A 14228-nucleotide genomic window follows, 5' to 3' on the forward strand; every position below is an offset into this window, starting at 1 on the left:
CTAACAAGTTTTTAAAATTTTAATTATAATTTTGAAAATATAAAAAACCTGTTTTCTATTTTTATTTTAGACACTATGGAATAGAAATATATCAATTTAGATTTCTCATTTCTTAAGTGACATTCGTATCTTTAACTCAATTTCATCAAAATAGCAAAATATCGTGAGACTTTAAAAATATATATATAAATATATACATACACTAGGCGAATATAGTAGAATCTCTATAAAATAGTAACCTTGGGACCAAGAAAAATTATTATCTTATAGAGGTTATTATTTTATTGATAAATTAATATTTATTATTTTAAAAAATAGTTAATATTTTATATATCATTTTTTTAATAAATTCATATACAATTAATGAAGGAATTAAAGAATTTATAAATGATCTTTGATATTCCAGATGCATGATGGACGATAGTGCATTGTATCATAGCTAATTTTATGAATGATGTGGTTTAAAATGCAATGCATGCATTTACGTGCATTAGAATATAAAGTGTTTCAAGTGCACAATAAAATATTTATAAATAGAAATATGTACTTTAATTTCATATATCAAAATATAAAATTTTATATATATCTTCTCCTTCATGGCTTCTCATTGAAAGGTGTAAAAAAATCTACACTAACATATGAGATGCTAAAATCATTATGTGAGTACAAAAATGAGTATCCCTCTTCAAGTCAAAAAGATTTACAACAATGGGTTCAACAAAAGTTTGGTTTCTCCATCAGCCAAGGAACAATATCAAATACTCTCAAAAGGTCAGCAGAATATTTGTCAAAAAAGATAACAAATAGCAATGTTAAAAGACACAAATCAGCCAAATATTCCGAATTAGAAAAAGTATTATATGAGTGGTTTCTCCAATATCAAGAGAAAGTGAATATGACCGGAGAAATGATTCAAACTAAAGCAAAAGAGTTTCTACAGAAAATATATGGTGATGCAGATTCAGATTTTAACTTCTCAAGTGGTTGGCTAGAGCGGTTCAAAGCGAGATATGAGATTAAGTCTTATAGAAAGTTCGGTGAAAGTGGTTCAGTTGTCATGGAGAATATTAAAAATGTTTTACCTGAAATTCAAGCTAAATTGGACAAGTTTTATTGGAAGAATATTTATAATATGGATGAAACAGAATTATTTTATCGTTTGCAAGCTGATCATTCACTAGCTACAAAGCAATTAGAAGGATGAAAAAAAGACAAGGAAAGACTTACTGTTGCTGTTTATTGCAATAGAGATAGTTCAAATAAAATACCTCTATGGATTATTGGTAAGTTTGCTAATCCCAGATGCTTTAAAAATATGAATATTAGTAATTTTAATTATTATTATCGAGCCAACAAGAAAGCATGGATTACTGGATTACTTTTTCAAGAATTTGTTCTTTTATTTGACGATAGAATGATCAGTAGAAAGATGTTGTTTATCGTAGACAATTGCCCAGCTCATCTCAAGGTTTATCGAAGGCTTGAGAAATGTTGAATTATTCTTTTTCCTCCAAATACAATGTCAAAAATTTCAACCATGTGATGCTGAAATTATTCGAACACTTAAGATTTATTATCGGCGTTGTTTTTATTCTAACATTTTGGAAGGCTATAAGATGGGAGCAATAAATCCTAAAAAAATTAATGTGCTAGATGCTATTAATTTTATTAATGCTGCTTGAAGTATTAATGTGAAGACAACTATTGCAAATTATTTCAAACATTGCAAAATTCGATCCGAGGAAGCTATGCCTCTAGAACAATAAATTGGTGACATTGAAGGGATTCATAGACTTGAAGAAGTTATTTCTAATCTGCATTATAGAAATGCCATGAATATTGAGCAGATTTTGAATTATCCTAGTGAAAATGAAGCTTTAATGGAATCACTAATAGACGAAGAAATTATTGAATGAGTAATGGGTGTGTCAGCTAATGACGATCAAGATCCAGATGATAGTAATATTTTACCACATATTTCTCCAAAAGAGACTTTTCTTGCGATGGAGACCTTGAAAAATTACTTGCTTCAATATGAGAAAAATATACCAAATATGGTCTATGCTTTGCAAAAGGTTAAGATGAAATTGAATTTAATTCACTTGCAGAGAAGAAACAATTGACTATAAATACATATTTTAGGAAAGAATAAAATTTAAAAATAAAAGTTATCTAGAAAGTGCTTTATTTTATAAATTTACATAATATATGTAATTTTTATATATATTTAATAAATTATTATTTTAATATTTTCAATGGGTTAAAAATTATTATTTTATAAATTTAGCAAAATTATTATTTTATCTCATTGACCCGAGTTGGGATCGGAAAAAATTATTATTTAGTCGAGATTATTAACTTATCGAATATTAATTTATAGAGGTTGTAGTATATTTTAAAGTTTTCCTTCACTGTCCTTTTTACCCTTAAATTTTGAAAGCAACTACAGAAATTAAGGATAAACCTTGATTTCTGTAGCTGCTTTCCACAGGCGTTAATAGATACAAGATTGGAGTGCCAAACTGAAATGGGGAGCTTAATTATGGACAGGAAGAAGTAAGTGTATATTGATTTAGTGAGCTGATTTATACATTGACAATCACAAAATTGTATCTTATCATTTAGGCATTCCATCAACGGGAAGAAATTATTTTACATTTTTATGCTTGCAGAAACCTTTTCTTTTTAATTATTATTTGCTCACTAGCGATCTTCGTATCTCGGAAACTTTTTGAGACGCATCAAACACAAAAAACGTGTTTAAAGGACTTGGCAGATGAATCTTTCTTAAACCTTATGAGTTAACCCTGTTTTTCCCTCTTACTGCTATTTCCTCTCCTGACATGAACTTAAATGCCATTCCAGGTAGCACTTTTGAATATGTTGTTTTTGTTCAACGCATTGCCCTGATATTGGGGGATCCATGGAAATCGACTAAAGCCTGAAGGCAAGATAGACAGAGGCATGGAGTTTTCTCTTCACAAGCAAACAGTAAATTTTAAGCTAATTTACACAGAATTATCTCATAGAAATGGACACCACAAAATTCAGAATATCCACTGATGTGCTAAAACCCCAACCTGGTAGAGATCATTTAGATTTAACAATACTATAAATCAATTGATTGGGAGAAGAAGAAAGGAATAAAAGACATTAAAACTTCAAACCAACCCTGATCCTCACTAGTTGTACTGTGGCACCTCCATTTAAAATTTATCTGCTCTTTGCAACCACTTTTGGTGGTGGAAGCGTTCCGAAAACCCTGTCCCATAACGACGATGTAATTCCAAAGCCCATTGTTTGGAGCCTGAAGTGATGATTCATGTGATATTTCTGCAGAACACAAGTAACAATAAGCAAACACATCTTTTTATTTGGCACAAACAAAACATAACAGATAGCTATGGTTAAAAAAAATACAGTGTCCACAATGCAGAAACGTCAGGTTCAAAATTGCCTAAGTGGATAGATAAGCTCACCACACAAGAAAAATGCAGACGATATTATCACATCAGGAAACCAGAGCAAATGAGGTATCCGCTTACCTTGAGATCTTTAGGTACTCCAAGAGAGGGCTGACCATGATGCAAGTAGTAATGAGTGCAATCATACATCACATAACCTAATAAACCACCTCCAAACAAAGCAGGAGCAGTTGAGGGGGTGGCAAAAAGCTTAATTAAGTTCCAGAACTGCAAGAACAAAAAGTTTGCATTTAAGAGTGATAGAAAAAGTACAAAAGAGAAGATCATGAAGCATTTTATTGGACAAAATAACAAGGTTTTAAGACAGTCAACTGACTCTTGCTAATATCAATTGCTAGAGACTCCAAACCTGCGATATGTACATTCAATGAGAAATGTCCTTCGTTATAGTTAAAGAATGGCTCACTGCTCTACTAGTGTTAGCTTACACCTACTCAAATAAATTAATAACTAGCCACAGCATGAGCACATGATCTTTTTTTTACTGAAATGTCCACAATATCTTAAATGGAGTTTCACAAATGAATCATCTATCATTCTGCTTATATGAAGTGTATTTCATAATTTTCCGACAAACCCCGCCTGCAGTACTCAAATTAAGTCAGCAATCAAGTACCTGATACTACATCTGTGACTGACTTTACCTCAAACTTTTCTCATATATATACAATCTTGTAGATGAAAAGTAAATAGATAACTTTAACCACAAAGGCTGTACTAAATCCTTCTCCCCTTTTCTTATCATAAAAATTTTGATGGTACACCAGCAAAGATTCTGAACCATAAGGCTTAGTTGAGTTGAGTTATTCATATGCACAGAGAATACAATTCAATGGCCAGATGATCTAAGTAAATAAAGCCTAAGAAACCTGTATGCTTCCCAATAGCACATATGCAGTTGCATAAGGAACATTACACTTCACAGAAGTAATTCTTTTATAATGACAAAGTAAATGCATGGATAGAATGTACAAACCGGCACACATAGGACAGCTGTTGCAGCTGGAGGAAAGACAAGACGCAAACCATCCATAGGGTGCTTATGATGGCATCCATGAAGAAGGTAGTGTATGGTGTTCCCCCTACAGCAAGTCCAAATATATCATGTTATGTTATCATCCTAAAACACATGATAAAAGCAGTCCAATAGAATTTGTGCAAGTGTGCAGGTGTATGTAAGCATTCATGCGGAGATACTACTAACCAATAACTACTTGTTTTGATGTGGAAAAGGAATCGATGCATTGTGTATTCCACCAATGTCCAGATGAAAACGCCAGAGACCACCATTGTCGCATTCTCGGAAGGTGTATGCCCCATTCGTACAGATAGAGAGACCAACCAACATACAACTGGCAGCCAAATAACTGGTACTGCCCACCAAACTGTGAGAGTCAAGAACTGTTCAAAGAACAGAGAAAAAATTCTCAGTGATATATTTAGAAACCTCAGTCAAAGTATCAAATTATGAGAAATTTCTAGATGTACATGCATGCGTAGGTGATCTGTGATTGCAAGGCTGGTAGAAATTTCCATGTATGTACATAAAGTTTAAAGGTTATACCTCCCAAAAATCACTCTCAAAAAATCGAGGGCCTTCCCTGCTTACAATTGGCTGGTGAACCCATTCCTCATAAGCCTCTCCAAGATGGCCAACCTGTGAACAAATCTCAAGAAATTAGAATCACCAATGGGATTCAAAGTAACTATTTGATAAATGAGCAAATTTCACAATACTTCCTGAAAAAAAAGGTTACTAGAAAAATAACATGTCAATTTAATAGAAAGATGAGAAAATGAATTGCAACAAGAATTTTGAAGTCCAAACAAAAGATGCCAAATATAAATAATTAACTAAGAGGGAGCAGTTTTAAAGTTCAAAAGAATGAAAGGTCAGAAAATGGAGGGAGCCAAATTGATATAAGCAGAACAAACTGAAATAACAAGAAATCCATGAAAATAAGCTAGCAAGTAGAATCAACTAATAGACCTTTAAAATTTTAATTAATTCCCCATCCAAAGTCATAATAAGAATCCTGAAAAACAAGTTAAATTTAATGGCATATCCAATGTAAATGATTATCTTAAACACCAGAAGTGAATATGATAAAAGAGGTGATCAAAGGAAAGAAATTGAAAACAGAATAACTCAAACATTCATTCCTGCAAATTTTAATTATATGAATTGCTTACAAATTTAATCAAACAAATAAAAATAAAGAGGCAGTGCAATTTTACCTGGAAGACAAGAGGCTTGTTGAGATCAACAGTGAAGCCCTGCGCAACCATGCTGGCACTTTACTATGTAGCTGCAGGTACACAAAGCCAAATATGAGAATAGAATACATAATCAAATCAACAGTATTTTAGCAAGCAAATTAAATGTAAGCAATAGTTCAGCTTTTGGCTAAAAAAAAGTTAAAGTATTTTACTTTAAACTTAATCATAACTATCTTTTCTCAGACGGAACCAAAAAGAAAAGATTAAAATATGACAATATCCCAGAGTTTGAAGTGATCAATGAAGTAAAAATACCATCTCTTTTATTCTACATGCATGAAGATTCAACTTAATTTGGTATCCTTGTGCTATAAGTCATAAAAGAGATTTTAGGTAGTTTACTCTATACTTGTCAATTTCAACCAGAAACTCACAATGTTAATCTTTCTTTTCTAATTAAAATCTCTTTATAATGCAGAGGAAATTATTCTTTCAGCATTGGAAGATAATGGATATAATGTAGTAATGCTTATAGGTTAAGCATCCAATCACTATGCGTGTGGACTTGTGATTAGCATCGCCACTAGGAGGAATAATCATATAATTAAATCACCGGTCCCACATGACAATGAATTCCAGTCTAAAGGAAGAGAAAATATTCAAAGAAAATATTATTCGACCCAACACAACAAGAAGCCTTACATTCAAGAATTCAGGTTCTCAAGATATCAAAACATAAATACGTTAATTAAAATAAGTAAAAGAATACCTTCTCAAGAAAAGCTTTTAAATTTCAAATCCATATATGAAAACATTACCAAAACTTTACGTGGGGCCATCAAAATCTCTCAATGCAAATTGAGACACTTTATAACAATTCAATGTGCTTGAGAATTTCTTTTCCTTTTTCAATGAAAAAAATCAATTATATTTAAGCCAATACAAAATTGAATCAAATCTAAATACAACACCACATTTCCATCTCCCATATTATCAAAGCAAAACAAACACGAAATTCTCAACACAAAAAGCAATCAAACGATGCAATGTAGCAAACAGAACCAGCTCAGAACAACAAATCCACAAGATTTAAAACAAAGAAACGAACCCAGAATGCAAAAATCAAAACCCATATACAGTTCCCAACAAAAAGAAAAACCCAGATCTTGAAAATCTAAAACAAAACCAAAAATGACTAACCCAGAGAAAATGCGAGAAGGATCCAACTGCGAGAAGATTCTTTTTATTTTAATTTTATTTATCAAAAGAAAACACAAAAACGACCACAACCACAGCTGCGTTGCGGTGTTTTTGTTGTTTTTGCTGCTGGTTTTTGCCGATGAAGAAGGTGGAAAGCGAAAATTATCAGACTTTTTTTATATATGGTCGGGGATGGTGGATTTTTTTGGGTATAAATAGCTGGGATGGGGATACTGAAATCTCAACCGTTAATTTAATTTTAGAAAAAGGATCACATATTATTCTCTCGTTGGATTCTAACGGCTGCCACCCTGGCACTTTATGCATCCAGCTTTGCAACTTTCAAATTGGCAAAGATTGGCCATGTCTTGTTTTGGTGTCTAATTAAATAATGGGCTTAAATAAGTAATAAAAAAAATTGTAAAAAAAGAAGTTGTGATAAATTATAGGAAAAATAATAATTTAATTTATATTGGATACAAACTTAAATGGTAAAAATATTTATTCTAGAGATATTATATATAATTTTTTTATTTTTATAATAAATATAAAAAGCTTTTAATAATGTAGCTGATGACCTATTCAATTTTCTATAAATTAAAAAAATTATTGAATTTACTATAATTATAAAAAGAATAATTTAATTTTATATTTATTCATGAGATTATATAATATTAATATTAATGAAGATAAAATACTCAAGACTTTGTCAGAATATAAAAATAAAAATATTAATAAATCACTCTCTACATATTATTTATAAAATATATTAATAAAAATCATCAATTGAGTGCGAGAATACTAAAATAAATCTGGTTTATATTTAAATTAGAAATAAAATAAAAAGTAACAATAAAAGAGATAAATAATTTGTTTGAAAAAAGTTAAAACTGAAAGACTGAATATATATTTAAACACTTCAATTTTGATCATTTAATTATTTAAATATTTAATTTTTAATTTAATTTAATAAACACTTCAATTATATTTTTTTTATTCTTTTACATGTGGGCTCACTCTATATTATGTGTGTAAAATATATATAAGTATTTTAATATTATTATTTGATAGAGTTTAAATATTTGTTAAGTTAAAGTAAAAAATAAAGATATTAAAAAATTATAAAAATAAAAATTTACTAGATAAATTTAAAATAATAAAATTAATAAATTATTAAAATTTAGATGTTTAAACAGGTATTGTGAAAAATTGAAACAATTAACGTTTGTGAACAAAATATAGGAGGCTAAATTCTTTCTTTATTAGATTTGTGCTTTTATTTTGTTGTAGCCTTAATTTATCCTTTTCATTTAGTTAATATTATATCATGTATGTAGATATATATTTGATTTAATTTTTTAAAATTTTATAATCATAAAAATAATGTTGAATTTAAATTCGTAACTCAATTAAATTATAACTTCGAACTAATTAAATAAATAAAAATTAAACACATTTAGTCTTAATTTTTCTTTTAAAACAAAGGATAAAAAAAAGAAACAAATAAGCTATATATATATATATATAAGTACTTTAGATTGGCTTCAATGATTGTTACTTATTTAATTTCTAAAGTTAATAATCAATTTAGTTTCATGTATAAATAAAACTATTAAGATAGATAACAATTAATGTCCTAATTAATTTTTTTCTTATATAACTATTATATATTTTTCAATTATTTCTCTTAATTTAGATATATTATTCTAATAGATTATTTATCTTTCTATAAAATTTACAATTTTATTAAAATCAAGTGATTATAAAATTTAGTTATTTTATTCAAAAATTTTATTTTTTTATTTCTATTAATTTTTTATCCATACTTCCTATCCTTCTTTATTTCATTGTTTTTCTTTTTACACATATAATTATTTCATTTTCTTAACTTTTAAATTCCTATTCTAAAAAAATCTAATTCTTATATTTTAATTATTTATTTTTATCTTTTTACTATTTATTTTATTTATTTACAAGTGGTTATCATCTTTTTCAACTCAATTCCTTCGTCATTTTTATATCTGTCATATTTTTATTCAGTGTTTTAAATATATCTTTTTATATGAAATTTTTTTATTTCCTAAAATATTATTATTTATTTTAATATTTATCTTAAAATTTATCATCATGTATTTTCATTACATGATATTATTTCTATTTTTGTAACGCTATTTTTCTATTGAGGAGGTTTAATATATTACTTTTCTTTTATTAATGATTTAATTACAAAAGTCATCGGTCATCCAAACTTTTTAATTTCTTCTCTTTCTGTGCATTTCATTTCTCCTTTCAATTTCCTTTCTTTTTTTTAATAATTCACTTATCTTTCTCTCGACATTCTCATAGTTCCACTATTCTCATTATCATTATTATTGCACAAGAATGTCCTCTCACTCGCTCTCTTTCAATTGCACTATTATTCTTTTTTCATAAATATTAATAATATTTTTTAATTTATATTAGGTAGTCAGATTAATATTTTAATTTTTAATTTAATATTATAAACACTTAAATTTTTTTATTTTAATTATTTAAATTTTAACTTTTAATTTAATTTAATATATATTTAAATTTTATTTTTTAATAGTAATAACACATATTCCTATGATACATGTAGACATATTAAATATAAATATGTTAAAAACTGTTAAAATATCACAAAAGAATAGATTTATATATTTATTAAGCTACGTTGAAAATTTAAATGTTAAACTGACTAAATAACTAAAATTTATAAGTTTTTTTTATTTAATTTTCTTCTTTTCTTTTAATGATATAAATTTTGAACTTTTATATTTATATTGATTTCATTTGTATTTCATTTGAAAAGATAAAATTAAAATAAAATTATTAAATTTTAGAAATTACCAATAATTTGTGAATACTAAATATTTAAATTGCAGCATAATAATTCATTAAATGGTTTACTATTTTAATCTTGGTAACTCTTTATACTTTTGGTCAAATTTCAATTAAGTCTTTAAATTTTATATTAAAATAATTAAGCATTTAAATTAAATAACACAATATAATTAAGTTATTATCGATACCTATTTTGACAAAAAGTATATGAATAAAGGAGTTTAGTTATTGAATATTATTTAGTTTAAAGATGTTAACCATTTTAACTTAAATTTTAAAAATTTAATTGGAATTTGACTGAAATTTAGAGGATCTATGTACCTTTTGCTAAACTAGTTAACCATATTATGAAATGGTATAAGAAAAGTTTGATATTTTAAGAGCGCTGTTAACTGTTTTAACTTAAAACTTAATAATTTAATTATAATTTAGCAAAAAATTTAAAAAATTATTCACACCTTTTATCTTTAATATTTTATTATTTTTATTGATATCTACAATCCGAATATTAATATTTTTTTTATTATTATTATCTTCCACAATATTTAACATAGGGGTCACTGTTAGCTGCCGCACTCACCGCTCAAGAAGGGACCCACAAGCACCTTTCCGATGCCAGATGCAATCAAAGCTAACAGTTGGAGGCTGTAGGTTAGCCGAGATCCGTTTCCTGATAAAGCACCACATCTTTAGCTTTATCCTTTTTTTTTTTTTCTTTTTCCTTTTTTTTTTCTCACATTCACGTGGCAAATTTTATTTATATAATAAAATATATATTTAATCAATATTATAAACAATTTATGAGAAATATAAGCATTTAACATGTCTTGAGTTGAACATAACATAAATACTAGTAATATATAAATTCTATAATAGTAAAAAAAAAAAATTATCACTTGAAAGATACAACTTAGCCTTACAAATTCTTTGTTCTTCATAATCAAACTTTTCAATACTAAGTTTCAACTTTAATTCTTACTATTATAATAAACAGGAAAAAAAAAAAAAAAATTCTCTAGACACAAATGTGGAATAAGCAAATCATAGAAACTAAACGTCTATCCCATATAAATATCCTATAAAATTCAAATATTCTTATTATTATCATCAGAAATAGTGAAGAATATATCAATAATTTCACAGTTAAAATTAATTTTTTTAGTTATTTTCTATCGCTCAAACACAATAAGACCATATAATTTTATTAATTCATTATTAATCATCAACTTTTTCTTCTTAGCATCACTATCTTCTAATGCTTGACTAAGCTAGTTGCCTTTCCAATTTCCACACCAAGATAGTTATAGACTCCTTAGTCACTTTAGACAAATTTGCAATATTTTCACTTTTACTCTTCTTGGACTTAGTGCTCTTTTCATTTGCCTAAAAGAAAAAGTTAGAACTTTCACTTTGATTGGTTTTACATTCTCATTAATATCATTTACTATTGGTGTTTCATTCTCTGACTCTTCCAAAATATTAGCAAGTGCTTCAATATTTTACTTTCTCATATACTAGCTCACCTTAAATTTATACAAAAACTAACTAGCTTAGCCAGTCTTGAACCCAAATTCCTCCTCAATCCATGCCTATAATAGAACTCCTTATAATAGAATCAAATGTATTTTTAGTTCAATCAATTCATTTAATCACTTACAAATCTATCATAAGCCATAACATTCTTACAGTAAAAAAAGAAAAAGAAAAAGAGCAAGTATGAAAAGGAAGCAACAAAAGAAGCAAGTATTATTTACCTCGCTAGGAGCATGAGAATCAAAAGAAGCACTAAAAAGAGTCTATGCTTGAGGGGACGATCTAGTGGACTCTAACTTGTTGTTGATGCCATTTGTTACCACAATGGTCGAGATAATGATGAAATGAAGAAAAATCAAGACTTTTGAGAATTTAGCCTAGGAATCAGAATAAAGGAAAAAAATAGAGTGACAAAGAGAGATTTGGGAAGAAATCGTTCTATAAAAGAGAATTTGATTTTTAATTTAAAAGTTTTTTAGAAAGAGGTTGTAATACCCAAAAAAACATAATAATAATAAATAATAATAAAATAATAATAATATATAAAAAAAATCTATTTCCTCATTTTTCTTTCCTTTTTCCCCCTCTCCTTTTCCTTTTCCTTCCTTCCTCTTTCTCCCCGATCCTAGCTCCCTCTCCCTCCCCGATTTATGATTTCTCCGGCCACAATGCAGCCAATGCCGCCGCCCAGCTCTTCCTCCTTCCCCTCCTCGCCATCGCGCCACCTTCATCTTCCTCCCTCCCTCGCTGCCGACGTCCGCATGGAGAAAGGGGTTGCCGTTGCTGTTTCAACCGCCTGTCGCCCTCCTTTTGGCCATCCGACGCCACATTCTTGCTCTCCACCACCGGAAACCTCTAGGCTGAGCTCCCCTGTCGTGAAATCCTCGCCGGCAGCCTCGGTCAAGCTTTACCGGAGCAGCCCCTTTCTGGCCCCGATCTGGTGTCTTCAGGCGAGTTTCCGGCCAAAACTATTGTGTTTACGGACTCCCTGCAAGTCGAGCTTCACATAGGCGCTTCCGGATTTGAATTCCGACACCGTTGGCAGGATCGGCTTTCGGATCCAAGTGTTTTCTAAACACGCGAAATATTAAAATTTCAACTCGGTATAATTTTATTTAGACCCTAAAAATTATGTTGTAATTTTAGAAAAATATTGTTGCTATTAATTATCAATTATAGATAATTTAAAATTAATTAGATTTAATTAATTGTGATTGTGGTGTGTTGTGAAGTCGAAAAAAATAATACAATTTTAGTGGCCCGACTCCCGTTATTTAATCAAAGAACATTTGAAGTGTTTCTAGCAGGTTCTAGACTCGTTGTACGGGAGGTAAATGTCTTTATGGGAGATTCTGAATTTTTGACAGAATTCTCGAGTCTAAAATAATTTTAGACAGTATAATCTAGGGGTCTAGGCCTAGAGAAATTTAAGAATGTCTATTAACTGAGTGTTTTCGTGAATAGATAATCTGTACATCCCGCCAGCTCCACCCGAGGCATAAGAGCAGACTACGAAGCGTGACAAAACTGTGAGTTAAAGTTATATAATCGATGTACATTGGTATGTCTAGATTTCATGCAATATTTAAATGATTAATTTTTATGTATGATTATCATTATTATTATTATAAGTAAACTTTATTTAATTAATAATCATCATAAATAATATTAATATTATTATTAGTTAATTTATCTCGTTATTTACGATATTTTAAATAATGTTATTTTAATACTATTATTATTATCTCTACAGATATTTTACATATTTTCTTTATCTGATGTAATCGAATAAATTATGTTGGCTATGAATAGCCTATTTATGATTTCTTTTTATATATATTATGATTGTGACTTTGGGATAAGGTGACTGTAGAGCATGCCACTTGATAAGTTGCATCAGGACCGCGGGCACACTGATAATAATTAGAGAAATGTATCAAAGGTTATTTTTAGATTTTGTCCCGGTCGAGTATAACTCTCTGGGCTGTGAAAGTTTGACTACCGGAGAAAGGTTCTTGGTCGAACAATGTTCTCTGGCCGTTGGTTTAATTAGGGAATAAGGTCTAGGCTAGATGTAAGGAATCTGGTTGAGCTTCGCTTTTTGGGCGTCAGACATAATTGTAATACGAGAGCTGAAAGGCTCATAGCGTTTTGGATTAGGGTTCTACTGAGTCACTCGTCCCATAAGTCTTTAAGGTGATTGTTAGAGTTCTCGCCGTGTGCATTTTGACAACACAACTTCCTCCTTCATCAGGCTTATTATAAATAATCTATACTTTCATATTTTTAGTTATTTTATATTCTAGAACTTTCGTAGCAATATATTTTGATTTGTTATGATTATTCTGATCTATGATGAACGTGAAATATTATCAAAAACCAGTTAGATTTGTGTATATCATGTTAGACATAATTAATATTACATTGTTTTAAGTATTTTATTGGATTATCGATTAGTAAGGTTTATTACGAGATTTGATGGTCTTAAGCCTATCCATTCACTAATACCGGTCACGTGCCCACAGATCAGGTCGTGATAAAAGTAGAATTGAAAATAAAAATGGAAAAATAGAAAAGAAAATAAAAAAAAAATAATGTAATGAGATATCATTTACTAGTTCATGCATTAGCTAATACGAGATAAGTAAAGATAATTAGTCAAGTAATTGTCATTATATTACTTTACCAAACAAATGAATGGCACTGAAATAACCATTCCATTATATGAGCCATTACAACAAACCAAACATGGCTTTAGGATTATAATGATTTTATTATTGTAAGATTTTTATAATCTAATAGAAGTATGATAAATTATTTTTTATTTTAATTTAATTATTTTAATATAAAACTAAAATATATTTCTTTAATATAATTAAACAATAAAGTATACACTTTATTTAAAAAAAAACTATTACTTTGATTTAA

General features: G+C 28.7%; 1 protein-coding gene and 1 long non-coding RNA gene across 2 annotated transcripts; one reads left to right on the forward strand and one right to left on the reverse strand.

Annotated features, from left to right (window-relative positions):
• Window positions 1-2955: 2955 nt before the first annotated feature.
• LOC8265502 (dihydroceramide fatty acyl 2-hydroxylase FAH1) lies at window positions 2956-7107 on the reverse strand. Its single transcript, XM_002523123.4, has 7 exons — window positions 6906-7107; window positions 5724-5794; window positions 5050-5142; window positions 4690-4886; window positions 4462-4567; window positions 3546-3692; window positions 2956-3333 (listed from the first exon to the last, which is right to left on the reverse strand). The coding sequence occupies exons 2-7, from the start codon at window positions 5772-5774 to the stop codon at window positions 3214-3216; spliced, it is 714 nt and encodes a 237-aa protein (XP_002523169.2). The 5' UTR covers window positions 5775-5794; window positions 6906-7107; the 3' UTR covers window positions 2956-3213.
• Window positions 7108-11839: 4732 nt separating this feature from the next.
• On the forward strand, window positions 11840-13593 carry LOC125369715. Its single transcript, XR_007215392.1, has 2 exons — window positions 11840-12403; window positions 12765-13593. It is a non-coding gene; the product is annotated as an uncharacterized LOC125369715 (long non-coding RNA).
• The last annotated feature ends 635 nt before the right edge of the window (window positions 13594-14228 follow it).

Source organism: Ricinus communis, chromosome 4, assembly GCF_019578655.1.
Source record: "Ricinus communis isolate WT05 ecotype wild-type chromosome 4, ASM1957865v1, whole genome shotgun sequence".
NCBI classification, from domain to species: Eukaryota; Viridiplantae; Streptophyta; class Magnoliopsida; order Malpighiales; family Euphorbiaceae; genus Ricinus; species Ricinus communis.